The 23,353-nt window shown below is 36.4% G+C and overlaps 1 protein-coding gene and 1 long non-coding RNA gene across 2 annotated transcripts; both read right to left on the reverse strand.

The window, feature by feature from the left end:
* Positions 1-4,826: 4,826 nt before the first annotated feature.
* On the reverse strand, positions 4,827-6,988 carry LOC131932196 (uncharacterized). Its single transcript, XR_009384501.1, has 3 exons — positions 6,799-6,988; positions 5,279-5,470; positions 4,827-4,912 (listed from the first exon to the last, which is right to left on the reverse strand). It is a non-coding gene; the product is annotated as an uncharacterized LOC131932196 (long non-coding RNA).
* A 10,604-nt stretch (positions 6,989-17,592) lies between these two features.
* LOC131932193 (uncharacterized) lies at positions 17,593-21,481 on the reverse strand. Its single transcript, XM_059289076.1, has 4 exons — positions 21,445-21,481; positions 19,710-19,886; positions 18,785-18,958; positions 17,593-17,816 (listed from the first exon to the last, which is right to left on the reverse strand). The coding sequence occupies exons 2-4, from the start codon at positions 19,771-19,773 to the stop codon at positions 17,593-17,595; spliced, it is 462 nt and encodes a 153-aa protein (XP_059145059.1). The 5' UTR covers positions 19,774-19,886; positions 21,445-21,481.
* Between the last annotated feature and the right edge of the window lie 1,872 nt (positions 21,482-23,353).

A 23,353-nucleotide genomic window follows, 5' to 3' on the forward strand; every position in this document is an offset into this window, starting at 1 on the left:
ATATACTTTTAACAGTGTCCGCCCCCCGAAGAAAGTTTACCGCCCCCCCCCCCCCCCCGAAATTTCAAGTGCCCCCCCGGAGAAAAAAGTCTGGAAGAAACACTGATGACCAGAGTTTCTTTCAGGTATTTCTTCGGGGGGGGGGGGGGGGAGTCTACCGCCCCCTCGAACGAAATGGAATTTATATAGAAAAAAAATATACTTTTACCAGTGTCCCACCCCCCCCCCCCGGAAAAAGTTGACCGCCCCCCGAAAATATCAAATGCCCCCCCCCCCCGTCCTGGAGAAAAAAATCTGGAAAAAACACTGGTTATGACCGTTTTACCGTAGACGCGATCTGAAAGGGATTTTAAGACACTCGACTATTCGAAATATAGATTGGTATTTTACTGGTAGTAAGAAGTAACAATAAAAATGCATATTTTGGAATATAGGAAGGCAATTTATTTCAAAATCGTCCCTTTAGTACTATCCACCGCTTACCATATACAGCAAAGGCGTAGGGAGGGGGGGGGGGGTGATGGGGGGGGGGGAGGGCCGCACCGGGTGACACCATTTAGCGGGTGACACCAAAGCAAAAAAATTGCAAAATGTACAGAAGAAAATTTTTTTTTTTTTTTTTTAATAGAAATAGAAGGTCTCGAGTTCAAATCCGGATTAATGTCCCTCCCTGGGTAAACCCAGCTCTGATGTGTAGCTAACTCACGTTAGGAAAACATAAGGCGGCTGGGTATAGCGCTGACCAGACTTTCACTTCATTTGCCTTTTTTTTTTGCTGTAAAATGGAACTTTACAACTACACGAAAAAACACCATGAACTGACGAAAAACAACATTCAACTGCAACAGATGGAACCATATGGAATTACCATACAGGTGAATATAAATTCATTCATTTATGCTTTTTTATGACAACGGACAGACAATTATATAGGCCTACATTAAATATTGCTTAGGTCGGACATATGGAATTATAACACGGATGAATGGAAATTACTTCATTTATAATCAGGTGACAATGGAAGAAAAAAACATATACATTTAATATGAATTTGGGGAGGGGGATAGGTTCAGCCCCCCCCCCCCCCCAACGAAATGGAAGTTATATAGAAAACATACTTTTACCAGTGTCCGCCCCCCCCCCCGAGAATATCAAGTCCCCCCCCCCCTCGGAGAAAAAATTTGGAAGAAACACTGGTTAACCTGACCTGAATATCGCTAAATATCGTACCAAAAGACTTTCACTTTTTGATTGGCTAAATTAAATGTATTTGATAAAAGTATTAACACTGTTTATGAGGAAAAACAGCTACAAATATAGATGTTAACATGCTATTTATGGCTTATAGTTTTCTTACAGCATTTACGTTCGATACTTACTTTGCTTATGTTTATTTTTAGAATGCTCAGTTTATTTACGGCTTCATTTCTGGGGAAGAGTAAAATATTATTATTAGTATTTTTTAAATTATTAGTTGACACTATATCCTAAATTTACCCATATTTACATACTTTTAAGCCGGCTTACTTATCTTGATAAAGTTACCTGTTATTAGAGCAAAGTTTAGCTATTGTAAGAACGAAACCAACAGCCGCAAGGAACATCATAAGTATCTCTATGGTGCTCAGCTTGTCTCCTTTTTGTGGGATAAAGCGGAGCTTATCCACTGTAGCTAGATTTGATAAATTAAAAGCGATGCGCTTTTGTATAGCTGTGAAAATGATATTAAAAGTTATATTATTTTAAATACATATAAATCTATACGTGTTCAGATACGTCTCTTTTATATAAATTAAAAAAAAGATACATACATACATACATACACACACACACACACACACATATATATATATATATATATATATATATATATATATATATATATATATATATATATATATATATATATATATTATATATATATATATATATATATATATATATATATATATATATATATATATATATATATATATATATATATATATATATATATACTAGCCGTCCCGGCCAGGCCCTGCTCTGGCTTCAGTGAAAAACCTTTCTGTTAAAGACCATTACCTGTGTGTTTAGTAATCATCATAAACCCGGTATTGCCCACCCAAACCACAACCAACCAAAACAACACAACGCAAACATAACGCTAACACAATTACAAATACAAACGAAAACAAAAACCTAACAACAAACCCAACCACAACAACAAACACCAATACAAACACAAAGAAAAAACAAACAAAAAAGCAAACGAAAACAAAAACCTAACAAACCCAACCACAAACACCAATACCAACAAAAAAAAAACGAAAAAGCAAACGAAAACAAACCAAATCCAAACGCAAAACCAACCAAAAAACACAAATACAAACCCAAACAAAAAAACACAAACAAAAACGAAAAAAGAAAGAACAAAAACGAACCAAATCAAAACGCAACCACTAACTCAAACCCACCTAAACACAAAGAAAACACTAACGCGAACATAAACGCCCGGGGCGGAATCACCTGTTTTAGCTTAATGAACGACTATAGTACCCCAACTTATTCATAGTCTTTTGCACTCACTTAAACGAACGCGCCTGTTTCAATTTAATGAACGATTATAATACTCCAAGCTGATCCGTAAAATACCTACAACATTTGCACTTGATCAATCCCCGCTAATTATGTAATTATTTTTTTTTCCCAACACCAAAACAAAGTAATTAAAAATAAATTCTTTTCCACAAAATGCAATGGTTTTATAAAGGGAAGTAATTGTGTTTTCCTAATTTATCAAAGGGAAGTAAGTGCTATAGGACTAAATAAAGACATAGTTAGAATTTTTGTAAAAGATGATATTTTTTTAAAACTTGTGTTTAATGAACATGCCGACAATTATTACTATAATTTGAAAAATGAAAATTAGTTCCCAACACTTTCAATAGTAATTTTTTAACTTATAAATTTAGACAAATGCGCACGATAATTGTCTAACACTAAAATCCATCCAAGACCAACGACAAACATATGCGTTACATACAGAACTGAGCTTTATATATTAGACTAGCCGTCCCGGCCAGGCTCTGCTCTGGCTTCTGTGAAAAACCTTTCTGTTAAAGACCATCACCTGTGTGTTTAGTAATCATCATAAACCCGGCATTGCCCACCCAAACCACAACCAACCAAAACCAAAACAACAAAACGCAAACATAACGCTAACACAATTACAAATACAAACGAAAACAAAAACCTAACAACAAACCCAACCACAACCACAAACACCAATACAAACACAAAGAAAAACAAACAAAAAAGCAAACGAAAACAAAAACCTAACAACAAACCCAACCACAACCACAAACACCAATACCAACACAAAAAAAAAACAACGAAAAAGCAAACGAAAACAAACCAAATCCAAACGCAAAACCAACCAAAAACACAAATACAAACCCAAAGAAAAAAAACACAAACAAAAACGAAAAAAGAAAGAACAAAATCGAACCAAATCAAAACGCAACCACTAACGCAAACCCACCTAAACACAAAGAAAACACTAACGCGAACATAAACGCCCGGTATGGAATCACCTGTTTTAGCTTAATGAACGACTATAGTACCCCAACTTATTCATAGTCTTTTGCACTCACTTAAACGAACGCGCCTGTTTCAATTTAATGAACGATTATAATACTCCAAGCTGATCCGTAAAATACCTACGACATTTGCACTTGATCAATCCCCGCTAATTATGTAATTATTTTTTTTCCCAACACTAAAACAAAGTAATAAAAAGTAAATTCTTTTCCACTAATGCAATGGTTTTATAAAGGGAAGTAATTGTGTTTTCCTTATTTATCAAAGGGAAGTAAGTGCTATAGGACTAAATAAAGACATAATTAGAATTTTTGTAAAAGATTATATTTTTTAAAAACTTTTGTTTAATGAACATGCCGAAAATTATTATTATCAGTTTGAAAAATGAAAATTATTTCCCAACACTTTCAATAATAATTTTTTAACTCATAAATTTAGACAAATGCGCACGATAATAGTCTAACACTTTAATCCATCGAAGTATGTCAACGACAAACATATGTATTTTTACATACAGAATTGAGCTTTATATATTAGATATATATTCGTATGTGTGTATTCTGCATGTTTATGTTTAACTATTTGCACAGGTATAGGCATGAGACGACGTGGCCTAGAGGTAGAGCTACCAACTCTAGTTAGTTAAAAATGGTGTTCGAATCCGAATTCAGGTTAGTGGAACGTCCTTGAGTCCACATCCAGCTCTTATTGGTAGCTAACTCACGTTCGGGAAAGTAAAGCTGTGTTTTTTCCAGACTTTTTCTCCGAAGAGGGGGGGGGGGGAAGGAAAGGTTACTTGCAATTTTCGGGAGGGTGTGACACTAGTAAAAGTATATATTTTCTGTATAAATACTTTTTTGTTTGGGGGGGGGGGGGGGGCGGGGCGAAGACGATTTTTGGGGGGGGGGGGGGGGGAGACGGTTTTTGGGGGGGGGGGGGGGGGTGGGGAGGGGAGTCATAAAATTATGACAATTGCACGTGGCTATTGAAACTTAACAAAAATATTTACGACACGTTGTGTTATTAATTTTTACACTGACCGTGACAGCGAAAATTATACTGTAGAAATTTCGCAAAAGCATATTCATTGAACATATAAATTGTTAACGGTACTGGAGAATACTTTAAAAAAAAGATAGGGTTTATATGGAGCAATTAGCTGAAGTGGAGTTTCACAAACTAGTATAGGGATTGCTCTTACTTTCCATACAGTAATCCCCTCGCCTGTTTTCAACACACTCCTTGCAGCGGCCGGTAATCTGACAATCCTGTTCAACACATGTCATACTACACACGTAATCACATGTCACACCGTATCTCCTTCTCGAACACTCTGAAATTTAATGAATTTATAAGGACAACACTTACATTATTTCAAAAACAGTTGCGAAATGATTTTGGTCTATTTATATTCCGGTAATACAATTAATTTAGGAATTTATATGATAAAATTTGTGTGTGGAATTTATCTTTTTTTTTACAAATAAGCACGCACGCACGCACGCGCACGCACACACTCACAAAATCATATATATATATATATATATATATATATATATATATATATATATATATATATTTATTTATTTATTTATTTATTTATTTATTTATATTTATATGTGGCATATATAGACTATGAATATGCTAATATGTATAATATGTAAGATTGTACAAACAATATAAAATTTATTTAATGTACCTCCAAACGCTTGTATTTCACATAGCGAAAGCGAATCATTGGTACTTAAGGCTAACTTCATGATCTTTCGACTATTCTCAACGTAGATTGTGTGAAGGACAGAAACGCTGTCAATTTCTTTTGTAAAAGCTATCAAATCGTTATAATCGTAGAGTTCAACTTTAAAATGTTCCATCTGTGGCGTCGAGGTTTCTAGTAGAACAATAAATAATTTTTAAAAAATTAAATTTTCATAGTAACAACATTATTACGGGAAGTATAATCAGAAGTAACGTGTAGGCATTTAAAGACATCTACGATTTTAATAAATGTTAATCGGCGCGGATCCGAAACGTAACTCACATAATATTGTTTCGCAACTAAAAAAAAGAAAAATATGCTAACTCAAAGCCGTCATAAATCAGTTTACTTAATTAAGTATTGGCATTGAATAGATCAATACTTTTTTTTTTTAAATGTTGAAATGTAGGCCTACCTCAACGCTACTTGTTTTACATAAATATGTGAATTGTACAAGGCACGTGTTAAATCTACGTTTTCTAGTTTTTAGCACTGAACATTTTAAAAATAATGTAAAAAAAAAACTTTATTTCGATGATTATATACAACTTTCATTGTATGTGCAGCTTTGCAAAGTTTGTATTTCAAACAGTTCTCTTTCAATAATAAATTTAAATACCCAAGTTTTTTTTTCAGTTTATACTTAGAAAACTGGAAAGGTAAAATATCATTTAGATGTAAAATTTAAATAAAGATAAATTTGATTTTTAAATGTATCTTATACTGGAAAGGCGAAATATCATTTAGATGAAAAGATTAAACAAATATAAATTTAATTTTTAATGTATCTTATATTCTTATACTTTGAAAACTGGAAAGGCCAAATTTCATTTAGATGAAAAAATTTAAAAAATATATGTAATATGTAAATAAGTATGGTGCAATTTCGCTGCAAACATACATTTCAGTTTCGGCCCCCAAAGGCTTAGCCGGGCCGCTGAGGGCCCTGTAATATATTTTTTTTCAATAGTCAGAAAAATTAACCAAGGTTAGATTATTAACTGGGTTGTTTCCTTTTATCCGTAAAAAGTCCAAACGGTTTCGTCACTTTGCGAATGATGCAATTATACACCATTAGTAATGCAACAAATTGCATCAGTCACACTGATGTTTATAAAACGTCAAATAATTTTTTTTTCTACGTGTTTAAGAATAAATCCTGTTGATTTGTGTAATTTTATATTCAAATAACTCACATTTACGAAACAAGGTCAGGCGTCTAAGAATATATGATTGGTAACGCATTGATGAAACCCTTCTTATATATTTCAACAGACTTTCTTCTATTCCCACGGCAACGCGCGGGGACGGGTATACTAGTTAATAAATAAAAATACCCAAGTATTTTTTCGTTTTTTTATTTCAGTTTATACTTCGAAAATTAGAAAGGCAAAATATCATTTAGATGAAAAAATTAAATAAATATAAATTTTTAATTAAAATTTATCTTATACTCTTACCACTGGTATATATCAGAATTCGCTTAATTATTCTTGGCCAATTAAATATTGATTTCCAGATTATTTGTCGACCAGACTGATTTATCGACAAACAGTTATCGTCGTCTACGTTTCCATCTAATACTTTCATGTAATTAACAGCCGGGATGTTAATTGAATTTGAAGAGATAAAAACTTTGGATTCTTTTAAAACATTTCTACCTGTTTGAATATGAAAATAATATGCAATTATTTTTTAAATAGAGCGGGAGTGATCTCCCCTAAACTTTCTCGAAAACTCTTAGATAACATTAATGGGGATGGCAACTCCTGTGCAAACGGGATACAGGTATGTTTTTTTCATCGCTTTTAAAATACTTGAATAGAATGTAAAATAGTGCAACATTAGTACTTTATAAAGAAAATCTTGATTAATCGTCATGATAAACAGTTTTTTTATTCTTAACTTAAGTGAAATGTTTTAAATAAATAGGTCCCGTAGAAGTGTTCGAAGTTTCGCTCGCATGTTTCCGACCATGACGCACGATAGTTAGAGGAATCAAGTTTAAAATAAATTCGAATGCGTTTAATTGAGAAATCGGAAAGAACTTAAAGTACTACTTCCGGTCAATGGAAATCACACAAAATTTGACAAAAACTAAAGGATTAGGTCTTTTACTTATACGAAAAATTTCGTCTACCTAAATAAAACAGTATTATAGGTTTTTGAGAAACCGAAAGTAGAATAAGTGTCTTTTTCTGTTACCGGAAATCAATTAAAAGTTGATACAGAATTACGAATTTGTAAACCTAGATATAACAGAACTCAATCTATCGATCGTGTTTACAGAAAAACAGACACACATTCATCGAGACGAAATTACAAAACTAAGCTTTTCCGGCTCAGGGGGGGGGGGGGGGGGGGTGTAAAACTTCGACATTGGTGAAACTTTCAATTTCGAATTTTTGCACGATTTCAATTCTTCCCATAGACACCGTATACGAGAAAGTAAAAACTGACCAAATTGGAGGAAGAGATATAATAACGCATTTTAATTCAACATGAAGATCACTAAATAAAACAATAATTCAATGTAAACTATACTTACCACCGTTCACCCTTACTCGACAGACCATAAAAGGTACACTGAATAAAACTTTGAACGCCTTTATGATTTCTTCTCTGGTACATTCAATCTCAAACGTGGTATTATCGACCCAGAATATATTTAGTTTGTTACACAAAAACATACTACCATTTATTGTTGTATATAAAAGAGACATATTTAGCTCAGGAACTGAAATTAGATCCAATACAAATTAATTAATTATTTAATTAAAACAAACAAACAAACATGCAAACAAACACACACACACACACACACATATATATATATATATATATATATATATATATATATATATATATATATATATATATATATATATATATATATATATATATATATATGTATATATACACACACACACACACACACATATATATATGTATATATATATATATATATATATATATATATATATATATATATATATATATATATGTATGTATATATATACACACACACACACACACACACACACATATATATATATATATATATATATATATATATATATATATATATATATATATATATATATATATATATATATATATATATATAAGGACAGTTCAGGTAAGGTCAGAATTGTTTAGAGTGGGTTAGGTTAGGTTAGCTTACCTTTATATTTTAGTGCAATTCTGATCGAGAGCATATTGATCTTTTGAAATGTTGCATTAATTGTGTCGGTAGTTAAACAGGAATTTCTGGCAAGTAATTCTTTTGGATAGATTGAGTTTGCTTCAAACATCAGATCATCTGTGATGTAAACACATCTACATACTTGACGAGTGTAAACATTTAAAGACGATTAAATATTGAGTTTACTAGTTTTCGCGTTATGGGACGGATGGGCCTAGCGGTAGAGAGATAGACTACTAGCCCACTAGCCCGAAAGTCTCAAGTTTGAATCTGGGTTCAAGTCAGTAGACCGTCACTGAGACCACGGAGCTCTGATGGGTATCTAAATGGCGTTAGGAAAAGTAAAGGCGGCTGTGCATAGAGCTAAACAAACTTTATATAACAAGGTCACAGAAACAGGTTTATTCTACTTCACGTGTCCCATACAACGTACGGTTTGGCAGGGGAAATTCGCTTTACCGTTACTAGTCTTCGAATTTTCAAAAGTTTTATGTCAGCTGATAAATAAATATGATATATGATACCGTTTAGGTCATGAATATGGCACAATACATCAACGCCTCGAAATTGCAGTTTTCAAAATAATATAAATATATATATATATATATATATATATATATATATATATATATATATATTGTTTCTTTTAAATTTAGATTTTCAAAGATTGCTTAACACATAATATATTTTGTAAAATGAACAACAGTCTGTAAAAACGATTTCTGGGCTAGCAATCGTGAAACGTTCTGACGCCCCCCCCCCCCGCCCCACCCTCGTAATAAAGTCGAACTCCTCGCTTTTTACAAGCTTTTATTACACTCACTTCCTCGTCAGTCTGTCTGTCTGTCTAGATCGAAACGTCCGTGTGAAATTACAGGCAATTCTAATTAACAGATACGGATCGTAATTGGTACGTGGGTCCATACATGAAAACAATTAATCTTGACATTCAATTTGACTTAATTGGTCGCCTAATTAATTTTTAATGAATTAATTAAAATTTGGACCGAATTAGTAGGCAGTTCTACCCACACGCGTCATGACGGCCGTGTTTGTCGTGGGGCGAGGGGGGGCTCTACGTCAAAAGCGCGTCATCACGTTCCATAGGCGCGCGATGGTTTTTAGTCGGGTCAGCAGTCTAGTTCTTTACCACTAGACTACGCCATCCCATAATACTGTGACTCGTATAGTAAAACTAATCATATTATTAAAGCAAAACTGTTTTTCAAACTGTGTATCATATATTTGTTGCACACTATATTGTCTTAACATGCGTATAACTCGTTAATACTAAAAAGTATAAAAATAATAAATACCTAAAAACGTTTGTAATTACAAGCTTTTATAAATGCACCAAAAAAGAAGAAAATAATACAATTTTTATCAAATATATATATATTGAGATATTTTCTTCTGAGATATCTAGACCTTTGTCCTTGAGCTAATTTGTTAACACTAATCCTTTCTAACTAGTCAGGGAATAGCAAACAAGAAGAAGAAAATAAAAATAGATAAATGCTAACTTCAGTGATCTCTATTTATTTCCACAAATTACAACACTTAAAGTTAGCCCGCCACCGAAGTACAACAATCAGAAATATACACAACTAGCTACAACAACTAAAGTTCTTAGTACGACTACCCTACTTGTCCCTAACTGTCTAACTAGCCTAGGTCTACTACAGTACAGGCATCTCTTGGCTGTCCACTAGCTCACAGAGACGCCCAAAGTCTGTTTCCTCTAGACCTAGCTATCCGAGTCCGTCTCCGTGTGTAAGTGACTTGTGAGTCTCCCTGAGTGTCCCCCAGTCTGCCGTCTACCCCTCCTTAAATAACGGACTCACGAATGTCCAGGTGCGAAGCTAATTATGCACCAACACGTCCCACTCAAGCCTAACCTAATTAAATGTCGCCAACAGGTCTGGGGTACCTGATTAAATTGTCAGACCCTGCTAATATACTACCCCCATTACGGTCGCCCAGGCCAACTAGTAATGTGTCTTCTACACCTACCCACATTGATGCCGTCGTCCGTAAATGTAACCTAATTCTAACACGTGCCTCGTTGATTGTCTCCATCCAGACCTAATCAATCTGGGTCACGTCTGTTGTCAACCCTACAACTGCTATATACGCCCCCACAGTCGTAACAATATATATATATATATATATATATATATATATATATATATATATATATATATATATATATATATGTTAGGGGTTCTTCGAGAAATAGATATCTTATATCCCACTTCTGACACCAAATGTTAGAAGCGGGGATTAAACCGAAGAGGTGATCTTATTCACTCAAACGTGCACCTTTGCGTGGTGACAAAGGGGTCTAATAAGACCTGAGCAAAACTAATTAAAATCTAAACAACACCAATATTAAACTAAAAATAAAACATAGTAAACACACATAATATGCATTTATTTATCTTTGTTTGACGTCACAAAGGTTTATATGTCAAAAGCAAAGACACAATACGAATAAGACCTGGCCAGTCTTTCATATTCAAGAAAACATCACTTGAATTTCTAATACAAGTCAAAAAGACACAAATAATCAAACTTACAGTTCAATGCAGAATTAGTCACCGTGGTAACTGACATTAATTCATAGAAAACACATATATAAGTGTGAATAGTAAATCTACATTTACACAACTCAGAATTCACACATGTCATATCCTCTAGTCCTAACTTAAATACTTGTACTGCTTATGTAATCTCAGAATCACACTTGTCAAAGTTATTCATCCTAGTCCTAATTTCACTTGTACTGCTATGTAATCTCAAAATCAAAAACGTAAATGTCATCGTCTCTAGTTCTATCTTTACTACTTGCACTGTTATGTAATCCCAGGATCACACGGGTAAATGTTATCATCACTAATTCTGATTCCACTAATCAAACACGGTTAAAGTTCATCTATGAATACTCATCAGTACTCCCAAAAGTCTAGCTCGATACTCGAGCGGCAAGAAGTTTCCAGCCACTGAAATAAACATTGAGCCACTGGTACAAACATCAGTCCACAAAGATAATGGCCACTGGAACGAAGAACATATCTACACGGCAGGAAGATTTCCAGCCACTGGAATAAAACATCTGGCCACTGGTACAAACATCGGGCCACAAAGATAATGGCCACTGGAACGAAGAACATATCTACACGGCAGACGCTGGCCACTGGTACAACATTGGCCACATGTATAAACATAGGTCACATATGTAAATATCTGGAACGAAGCACATATGTACAGCAACAAAACATCGGCTGGGACAATAATCCAGCCTTAGTGGCCAGCCCTAAAGGCTGCCACCATCCGAGGCCTAGACCATCGTGTCTAGCCTCAGCTATGTGTGTAGGAGAGAGAGCGACCTCAACATAGTCGCCCTTCCTCATATATAGGTTAGTCTTGCCCCCCTTATCATCTCCCTAGAGCTATAGAACCCGAGTTGGGCTCCGTACCATCTCTCGACGTTCGAGATAACACCGGTCACTATGCACCCATGCGTTGCACACCCGATAACTGACCGCTATAGATCTTCACGTTGTCTCAGGGCTAACGATCGTGTCATACACCGCTCGAGCTAACGCACGACCACGCGGTACTCCCGCCGCGTTTCACACCTGACAACTGACCACAACAGAGATCCTGAGTAATGATTCTACCGGGACGTTCAGCGGCATGCCCGAACTCAACTTTAGACATAAATCACCGCGGGTGTCTTCCCAGCATTACGTGCCACTCATGCACCTGCATAGAGCTCGCAGCCCTTAACGACCAGAGTGAGCCGATAACCTTTAATTAAATTTTAGATTTCCCCTGGCCTGCTCATCCCCAATATCTTAGATTAACCCCTTGGGTTTCTGTAACTAGTCCTAGCCACCTTAGCCCCTTTAATAAGCACCCAAGTTACCATTTCACTTAAAAATAAACAATATAGTACAAGCCAATATGCTTACTTAAGAATCAACAATTTGGTACCAGCCAACATATATATATATATATATATATATATATATATATATATATATATATATATATATATATATATATATATATATATATAGGCCTACATATTTAAAGCCTACCCATACATTTTAACCAGCTATTAAAACTTTATGATGTAATAGTTACAATTAGTAAGTTATATTTTACTTACTGTACAGACAATTTGGACCATACCAACCCTCCAAACACACCCCTTCATCTGTAGCATCTAAAAGTTGAAAAAAAGATCAAACCAATTAAAATTAAGTATTATACAATAACTGGGACGGAGGCCTCCAGCGCTAAAGCTCTATACTGCTAATCTGAAAGTATCGAGTTCGAACCAGGATTCAAGCCAGTAGATCATCTCTGAGTGTACTAATTCACGTTAGGGAAAGTGAAAACGGCTGGTCGTAGTGCGGACTATACTATCTCTTCCTAGGCCGAGGTTACAGAACATATGGGCATCTAAAGAACTATATTTTAAAAATTATTATAATTTAGTAAAATATTAATGTTTGTTTATTTTTACAACCATCGATTACGTACCTTCACAACTCCCAGGCGATGACCATTGTCCTTTTATATCACACACTATATATTGATTTCGTACAAGTTTGAACCCTCTGTCACACTGTAGAGTACACGAATTGTTGAACTCATAGCGACAATGTCCCCATTTGCCGTTTAAAACCCGAGGTGGTGTTTTGCATTTAGCGCCTGAAAAAGGTTGCGTTAAAAAACTACACATTATTAACCCCGTAGACCACTAGAATATATATAGGCCTATGTACATAGAAATAAATAAATAAATAAATAAATATATATATATATATATATATATATATATATATATATATATATATATATATATATATATATATATATGTATATGTATATATATATATATGTATATACATATATATATATATATATATATATATATATATATATATATATATATATATATATATATATATATATATATATATATATATATATATATATATATATATATATATATATATATATGTAACCAGAGTGGTAGTTGTAGCGGCCAACAGCATGTGTGACGTTCTTTGTTAGCTCTTTTGCGACCCCTTACTCACGGCACCCGCCTGATATAAAGAAGCACACTCTCCTCGCAGGTTCATTATTACTTCGCTTTATTTCTTCATGAATAATCACAGTTCAGATAATTAGGTGAATCTCAATAGACCTCCACTGTCACAGGCCCACACACTGTATCACTCCGTACCTCAATCTACTAACACTTGTATCTAACTTCTTCTGTCTCTCAGCTCACATCTTCTATCTCTACGTTTCTGCATACATCCGTCTTGCTCTACAACCTGTCTGCTCTATCTCTCTCATACCCACAAGTCTCGCTCTTAAATACACACCCAGTCACACGCAGATGTGCATCCGGTGTTGTCAACAATGTCAAACCATTCTATTTCGATACCAACTATTGCGTCGTTTCTATTAATAACTCTAACTTAGTTCAGTCTTGACCTTGACCTCTATGACAACCAAATAGGTTGTTTTTGTAAATACACTAGTTACATCCACCCCCGCCGTTTTTTTTTGTATCTCTCAAACACAAACAATGTTTGGCAGGTCCACTCCACCAATGTCAAATGCAACACCATAAAAAAAGTTCTGTTCTACTTACTGTCAAAGTCGTCACATTCATACAAGATTGACAGTTATCCCTATTTCAAAATACCAAATGTGTCTACATCATATTCCTGAGACACAACAACACAACCTACCTATTTTTCAATTTCTAAACATTCTAAAACATCACCTAACAATCATAGCTAAGTTCCAAACAATCTTACATTAACACTGAAACATAAAGCAAAGTTCACATTAACTTAACTAATTAATTAACTAAATCTTGTCTTGTACTTGGCCCCCGTGATTGCCTTTTCACAACAGTTCTAGATTTCACATCCACCCCCGCCGTTTTTTTCAGTTGGTGTCCTCACCAGTTTACTTCTATAGTTCTTGGTCAGTTTGTTCTCATACCAACGCGACCATGAAAGAATTGCTGGTTGCTGTCGAAACATTTCGTACTCTTTCTGTTCCTCAAACTTCTCCGCGGACCAATCATTTGATATTCTACTGTTTCTCTACTTCTGGGAGGACCGAGATCCTCATTGTTGTAGTTATCCTCCACTTGTGTATCGCTGTCGTCCTGTTGATGGTGACATAGTTCCGGGATTGCTCTTCTTGACTATGCCGATATTTCTTTAATTGAGTAATATTCACCCACCGGTCAGGTTTGGTGTGATTGGTGGCTCTTACTTTAAAGGGGCCACCGGCTACTTTAGGCATCTTTATGACTTGCCATACCTCCTGTCCCCAGAAGTCGTGGATTTTGTTCCTGCCTATAGGGTGGCTACGAAGTAAGACTGTCGTTCAGTTGAAGCGGTGGGTCTTTTGTCTGTACCAGCGGTTTTCTTCGCCGTGTTTCGTGTTCTAGTCTTTCTTGTACCACCATGTACATCTCTCTAATCCGTTTCATATGTTCATTTACATATTCCAGTGCTGTGTATGAGCCAGTCATGTTTTTCTTTTTACCTAGGAATAAGTCAAGAGGGAGTCGAGCCTCCCGACCGAACAATAACATATTTGGCGAAAAGCCGGTCGTGGTATGTGGGGTGCAGTTGTATAGGTATACCAACTCTGGGAGAAAATCAGGCCAAAGTTTTTTCTGTTCAGGTTGTAGAGTACGCAGCAAATCATGCATGCTGCGGTTAAACCACTCACACTGTCCATTTGCTTTATGATTACATGCGGTTGTCCTAGATTTGGTGATCCCATAGTGGCTGCACAGTTGGTTGATTACTTCTGACTCAAAAACCCTTCCTTGGTCAGAGTGTAATTGTATTGGTATACCATATTTGGTGAACCAGTGTTCTATTAACACCTTTGCCACTGTTTTGGCCGTCTGGTCTCATGTGGGCACCGCGACAGTCCATTTGGTGAATACATCAGTCATTACCAACACATGTTCCGTCCCATCCGATGATTGCTCCAACGACGTAAAGTCCATAGCCACAATCTCTAGAGGTTTTGTCGCCAGTAGGTGTCCTGATGGTTGTCTCATTTTGACAACTGGCATTTTTGCATGCTGACACCTCAAACAAGCCTCACAATGGCGTCTGACCTCCATCTCCATACTGAAAGTATCGAGTTCGAACCCGGATTCAAGCCAGTAGAACATCACTGAGTGTACTAATTCACGTTAGGGAAAGTGAAAACGGCTGGACGTAGTGCTGACTATACTATCTCTTCATAGGCCGAGGTTACAGAACATATGGACATCTAAAGAGCAATATTTTAAACATTATTATAATTTAGCAAAATATTAATATTTGTTTACTTTTACAACCATTGATTACGTACCTTCACAACTCCCAGGCGATGACCATTGTCCTTTTATATCACACACTATATATTGATTTCGTACAAGTTTGAACCCTCTGTCACACTGTAGAGTACACGAATTGTTGAACTCATAGCGACAATGTCCCCATTTGCCGTTTAAAACCCGAGGTGGTGTTTTGCATATAGCGCCTGAAAAGGTAACGTTAAAAAACTACACATTATTAACCACTAGAATATATATATATATATATATATATATATATATATATATATATATATATATATATATGTTTGTATATATGACATATCTATGTTGTGGCCAAAACCCTACTGGCCAGTATGGCCTCACATTAACGGGGCTAAGTCTTGTTATAATCTTGGTATATCTTGGTATATCTACCCTTTTGTTTAAAAATACACACACACACAGACACACACATTTAACTTTCTCTCTCTTACGTACCCGATACATAGTTATTTTAAGTAAGTTGTAAGTGACAAAGAGGTAATGTCGAAGGCGCATTATCACCACGACCCTTTGATAAACAGGAGCTGGGGAATACATTACTAACAACGACTCTACAGCAAGAATAATAAAAACTACATCACACCGTAGACTAAATGTGACATTGGCTATGGCATTGTACGAAATTCATTTAATTTAAAAGCTTTTTCAGACTTTGCCCAGGGAATACTGGCCAGTTTGCGCATTAGCTGGTCAATTACGAAATACTTTGTCAATTTTAAGCTCTGCAGGCATTGACCAAGAGAGCCTGCCACTGTGTGAACCGACGGCATAATGCGTGCATTGGTGTACCTAAATGATGCATATAACTTAATAGAAGTCATCCTTTTATAAAAAAGAAAATCTAAACACTATTGTACTTACCAACTACGACATTTACAAGACTGCTCATTGATTTCACGGCACCAAGTATAACATTTGTAGCTGTACAACTACGAGTTAAGAATAAAATTCATGTACAGTTAAAACGTAATGCACATCATTGGAATAATAAGAAAGTAAGAGGAACGCGAGTACCAAAATAGGGTAACTAAAAATCGATTAACAAGGATTAAAAGAGAGCTGGATGGTAAAATAAGAAACATGAGAAGGATTTAAAGTAGTCATTAATGATAAACTTGCAGTGATAAATGACAGCCTAGTAAAAACATGTTTATAGACCGCGCTTCAATATCTTTTTTTTGGGTCGTCCATAAAATACATCACAATCGTAAGGGGGAGGGTCATTAATTTTGTGACGATGTGTGATTATGTGAGGGGGGGGGGGGGGGTTAGATGGTGTTACGTCACACTTTTGCATTATAAGAAAAGCAATGTTAGAAAACGAGTTTTAGCCGTTATTTCACGTTTTAGAAAACTGTTTTAATAAATTTTAATAGGAAATGATTAAAATACTCTATGTTGACAGAGTTCAGACAAGATTTTGGAAAAAAATATCGATGTTTTAAGAAACATTCAACTGAAATTTTCAAAAGAGAGTTGTGACGTCATTGTAGGGGGGGGGGTCTGGCTTTTTGTGACTACGTGTGACGGAGGGGAGGGGGATGTAAAATCGTCAAAAAAGCGTGACGTCATTTATAGATGACCCCTTCATCAGAGAGGAAAAAAACCTCACAGTTCTTACTTATACGTGCCATTATCCTGTTGAAGATTTAAGTTGGCCAGAACAACTTTAGAGCCGTCGCCATCTTGAATGACGTTTAGCCTTCTGTCGGCGTCGTCTGCTTTAGTCCAGGTGTAGCTGGGTTTAGGATTACCGTCAGCATAACACGAGAGCGTCACTGTGCTGCCTTCATCAGTTACCAAATGGGGAACACTGTTGGCTGTAATGCTACTCACTCCATCTGCAAGTTTAAAGTTTCCTGTTAGAAATATGTTACGAACATTATATTTACATATTTGTTTCGATTTCATATATAGTTTTAACTTACAACATTAAAGAAATTCGACTCTTATGTTAAAGTTGTATGGAAAGGGTTTGCCTAGAGGTAGAGAGCTAGACGGCTAAACCAAAAGTCTCAAGTTTGAATCCTGGTTAAAGTCAGTAGAATGTCCCTGAGTTCTGATACCCGACTCACGTTAAGGAAAGCAAAGGCGGATGTGCACAGTGCTGACCACACTATCTCTTCATATGCGAGGTCTCTGAAACAGATGGACTCTACTTCATTTTCCCCACGTTTCTAAGGCTCGAACGGAAAACAATGATAAGATGATGATGTTAAATCTATAAAAGAGAAAAACCTGCAAAAAATGTATGTTTACACTTTTGGACAATAACATAGCTAACTATAAGCCACGCAATACATAACAAAACATCCATAATTGATTCGTTGTTCTTATACTTATAAATTAACATTTAAAAAAGCTTTGATTATGCAAATTGAAAAAAACTCAGGCTATATTAATTTCGGTTTTTCTTTGACTATACTGTTCTTGTTACTTGAATTAAAAAAAAAGCTTCTAAAGTCGTCCTTAAAAAATTTAAAATATGTATCATTACCACATAAAAGAGAATAAAGGATGTTGCAAATGATTCATTATTTACATTATTTACATTACTTTATAACTGTCGTTAAAAGTATCACTTTATTGGAGAGCAATGAAAAATGGGACAGAGGAGAAGTCGTACAGCACATTCGTTAGGTAATCTGGTCCAAACTATTACATGGATAAGTAGCATAAATTAATTAAAAGATATTATAGACAAGTTAAACTGAAGTCACCCCTAATCTATTCATTAAGAAAATGAATATTTTAAAACAATTTACGTATTAATGAAGAATAACATGAAGCAGGGGAAATAACTACTGACACAGTATCGAAATATCCAGCTGACTACAAAAGTTAGCACTGGAGCATCCAGCTTGTCCTGCTGGGAATTGTTCGTTCACTACATAGCAGGCCAGGCTTAGCTTCTGGAAGGTTCTGTTGGCCACTAGACTTATCGTAGTTTCCCAGGATTCTGTACACGTATCGCTTGGTTGTACTAGACAAAACAAAAATACACAAACATCATTTCATTAGTTAAGGCCACGGCATGTTTGAGCATGTGAGCTTATGATTGCTAGTTCTAAAAGTCCCGAGTTCGGACCACGGGTAAGTGACGTGAGGTTCGTTTACTGGAGAGAGCATTCAATCAATGAGAGAAGACTCCAATAGTAAACAAATGCTGCTTATTGAAAGCTCATGAAAGTGAATCGAGAAAGAAAAGTAGGCTGAAATCAGTTCAGCGGGAAATAAGGCGAAAGAAAATATTGATGCGTGAACCAGTTGTACCTCGACAAACGACTTCCTCGACATACGAGAATTCTTGAACACAAGAGCTGGCTTTTTGTGACGATGTGTGACGGACGGGAGGTGGGGGGGGGGGGGGGTAAACATCGTCAAAAAACACGTGACGTCATTTATGGATGACCCCTAAGTTCAAGTCGGCTGATTTTAAGGCAAATACATTTATAAAACTGGTTTATATCCCAATATCATGAGTTATTATGTTATGAAACATTATTTTTTATGAATATATACACTGTTGTTATATATTTTGTGGGCTGCAACACTTAATTTTGTTGAACGAAATCTTTAAGTATTACTAATAAGATGTAGAATTTTTAAGAATTTGAATAAAATTTAAAAAATAATGTGTGAAATATATAATTAAATATAACCGAATTATGATAACCAATTAGAATAAAACTGACAGACTACAATTTTAAAAGTGAAATTTTTTTGTAACTCACACAATATGCTGGAGACTTGAGGTTCAACCAGTGACGTTATATCGACCCCGTTGTCGTAATACATCCAATGTACTGACCCTTGACCTGGACGACCCGTAACGACACGACACGTGACCTGGATTGTAGCTCCTTCAACGAATTCCCGCTCTGTACTTAGGGACGGAGTTTCGGGAGGAACTGGTGGGTTATATTCAAAGTTAAATTTTACGAAGTGCCTAGGCCTAGATCTACTTGGAAAAAAGATTTTTCGGCAGAAAATACGAAACTCAATAGTTCTGCGCATGCGCAGTGACCTTAACAGCGGCGTTAGTGTTAGTGTTAGTTTTATGGTTAGAGTTCTGCGGTTTATTTGTAAACACACGAATACTCCAATACTCCACCGAAAACATCGCCGCGTATTAAGGCGGTAGTTTCTCTCCATTGCGCATGAGTATTTTTTTTCCGGCTAGAATCGCTTAATCTCAATACCTTCAAATAAATGGATTGCTGTCAGTGATTTAGGCTAGTCAGTCGCCGAACGCTTCAAGTAACACAAAACACAACATTTTGATACATTTGGATTTGAGGGGTCTACGAAAAATTCCCGAACGGACACTTGCCCGAATCCAACAAACGCCCGGCCTTCGGACAAACTGCATTCAGGCTTTCTGAAAGTGGTTTTCGGGAAAACGTCCAGCTCACGGATTTGGGGTCATCCATAATCACGTCACGCTTTTTGGACGATTTTACCCCTTCCACTCCCCCCCCCCCCCTGTCACACGTCGTCACAAAAAGCCTGACCCCCCCCCCTAAAATGACGGCACACCTCAACCTACAACACCCCACCCCTTCAAAATAGCTGTTGAATATTCCTTAAAACATCGATATTTTTCCAAAACCTTGTCAGAACTCAGTCAACATAGAGTATTTTGATCAATTCCTCTTACAATTTATTAAAACAGTTTTCTAAAACGCGAAGTAACGGCTAAAACTCGTTTTCTAACATTGCTTTTTCATAATGCAAAAAGTGACGTTACACCATCTGACCCGCCCCACCGCCCATCATTACACACCGTCCCAAAATTACGGACCCACCCCCACCCCCCCCCTACGAGTGTGACGTCATTTATGGACGACCCTATAGACATCATAACCAAATGGGAAGTTTGCCACGGTTGTGGGTTCGAAACCCGTGTCGGCATAGTGTCTTTTTACAAGCGTTTATAACAATCTATTATTTAACTTGCCTCCTTTGTCTTTCTTACTATTTTCTGCCTGTCGTCATGGATCGAAAGTTGGCAGGTGTGTGTGTGTGTGTGTTCAACAATTCATTCAGTAATTTTGTAAAAGCAAAACAGATTAGTAATCTAATTATAACGGGAGCAGGACATTACCCCCCCCCCCCCCCGCCAATTAACCGCGGATATTTCCCCCACGACATTACTCCTGCCACCCCCCCCCCCCCCCAGAGCAATTACACTCAGCGATCACCCGCCAAGTTAGGGTCAGTGTCAAAGCCAGGGTCAGAATCAGGATTAGGTCTAGTGTTAAGTTGGGTCAGGATTAGGATTAGGGCTTGTTTTATGGTCAATTTTAAGTTGAGGCTTAGATGTAATTTTAGAATTGGGTTTAGGATTGATATTGGAGTTACTGATACATTTGGGTTTGGCGGGTTCGGGTTTAGGATCTTCAGCAGGAGAGGGGGGGGGGGTTAATTTCCAACGGGGAGGGGGGATTGACCCAACAATATCAATACCTTGAATGGATAGAGATACAAAGTTGACTGTATCATGAGTTTGGCCCGACGTGTACTCTGAATATAAAACCTTGCAGATATATGTCGCTTCATCCATACACTGTGTATTCTGTATGGCCATTGTAAAATATGAACCAGTTCTTGCGGCCACAGATAGTCGACTGTGATGGCCCGCTGTGACCACGTTTAAATGCCCAGTAGTCAATACATATATATATACGGGCTTTTCACCCAATCCGAAATCGATGCTTATTATAGTGGATAAGACGGTTCCTGTTTGGTCCATCTCCCAACTGCAATTGAAACTGGCATCAGTGCCTCTGATCACACTATGTGCTGGATCCATGGTTACGGTGACTTTCATGGAATTAACACATGAAATAGCTGCAAGAGAAGATGGTAGGGAAATGTAATACAATGTTGTATAACGGCAGAGAAGAGTATAAATGTGCTCTTTATAAATTGATGGGACGGCGTGCTCTAGCGGTAGAGAACTAGACTGCTAAAACAAAAGCCACGCGTTCAATTCCGAGTCGAACGTCCATGAGTTAACCCAGCTCTGATGGGTACTCAATTCACGTTTGGGAAAGCGACTGGGCATAGTGCTGACCACAATATCTCTTCATATTAATACATAAAAGTGTGATCTCTTCATCCCGTCCTAGTGGTAGTTCCTCCAGAGGCGTAACGAGGGAAGGGGGCGGGGGACATATGTCCCCGGGCGCCGACCTTAGGGGGGGGGGCGCCAAATCGAAAGTTTGAGGGGGTGCAAATGAAAAGTTCGAGGGGGGGGGGGGGTGCAAATCTAAAGTTTGTCCCCGGGCGCCGGGAAGGGTCGCTACGCCTCTGAGTTCCTCTTTAGACCTTGCGAACTATTGGGCAGATGAAGAAGAGTTCATACGCTTCTTGACCTCGAAATATGTCAAAGCCCAATTGCCTTAATTTCACTAAAGTGAGTTAGATACCCATAAGTGTGGACTCAGGGACGTTCCACTGAATCTGCATAGTTAATGTATAAATATCAATGGCAGCGCTAGTCTTTATCATAACATCACAGCCAGTAACTAAATCTTGGAGTAACTGGTTATAAAATTTATACCCCTGTTGTGACCGAGCAGTTAGAGAAAACAGATACAATGGTCATATTAATTTTTAACAATTCTGTATACAAATCAGTGTTTGTTCCAGGTAACTTTTCCATTCGGGGGGGGGGGGGGGGGAAGATCTTCCGCATCACTTTTACCGCCAACCCCCACATCCGCCACCCGAACGAAATATACTTTATATAGAAAATATAGATCTATTTACTTTTGCCAATGTCCTACTGATTGAAATAAAAAAAAAAAACTTAAAATAAAACAGGGAGGGAGGGGGGTGTGGTCTAACGTTCAAATATATTGTGGACAATCCCCCTAATAAGAGTTAAACTAACAGAGAGAGTTCCTTAAAACACTTAAAATCCAAAACCATAAGAGTTATAGAACAATTGCTAGGAAAGAGTAGAAAATTCGCACAGAATTTTAAATTAAAAAAAAAACACTATATGCGAAACTTGTTCAATCGAATGTTGCCTGTTGAGCACGCTAATACAAAACTTGACATGAATACATCAGCAAGTTAAACTACTGAACACGCTTATACAAAACTTGACACAAATACGTTAGGAAGTGGAACTTTTGAACACGCTTATACAAAACTTGACACAAATACATTAGGAAGTGGAACTTTTGAACACGGTGATACAAACTTGACATGAAAACATTAGGAAGTTAAACGTTTGAACACGCTAATACAAAACTTGACACGAATTCCTAAAAAAATAATATTTTTCTCTAGAAAAAAAAACACGTAAATAAGCGACCATTATGAAAAATCACAAATACTTTTGACATTCTTGATTAGAAGAAAC

This window comes from Physella acuta, unplaced genomic scaffold (genome assembly GCF_028476545.2).
Source record: "Physella acuta isolate Inbredline_101_S28 unplaced genomic scaffold, ASM2847654v3 ptg002108l, whole genome shotgun sequence".
Lineage (NCBI taxonomy): Eukaryota > Metazoa > Mollusca > Gastropoda > Physidae > Physella > Physella acuta.

Bases quoted from the DNA above. Each gene is read 5' to 3' on its own strand.
- LOC131932193 (XM_059289076.1), bottom strand. From the start codon at position 19,773: ATGTATTACGACAACGGGGTCGATATAACGTCACTGGTTGAACCTCAA. The intron at 18,959-19,709 runs GTGAGTTACAAA...TGTTTTGTCTAG, and splicing joins TCAAGTCTCCAGCATATTGT to TACAACCAAGCGATACGTGT. The intron at 17,817-18,784 runs GTCAGTAGTTAT...TTAAACTTGCAG, and splicing joins GCTGGATATTTCGATACTGT to ATGGAGTGAGTAGCATTACA.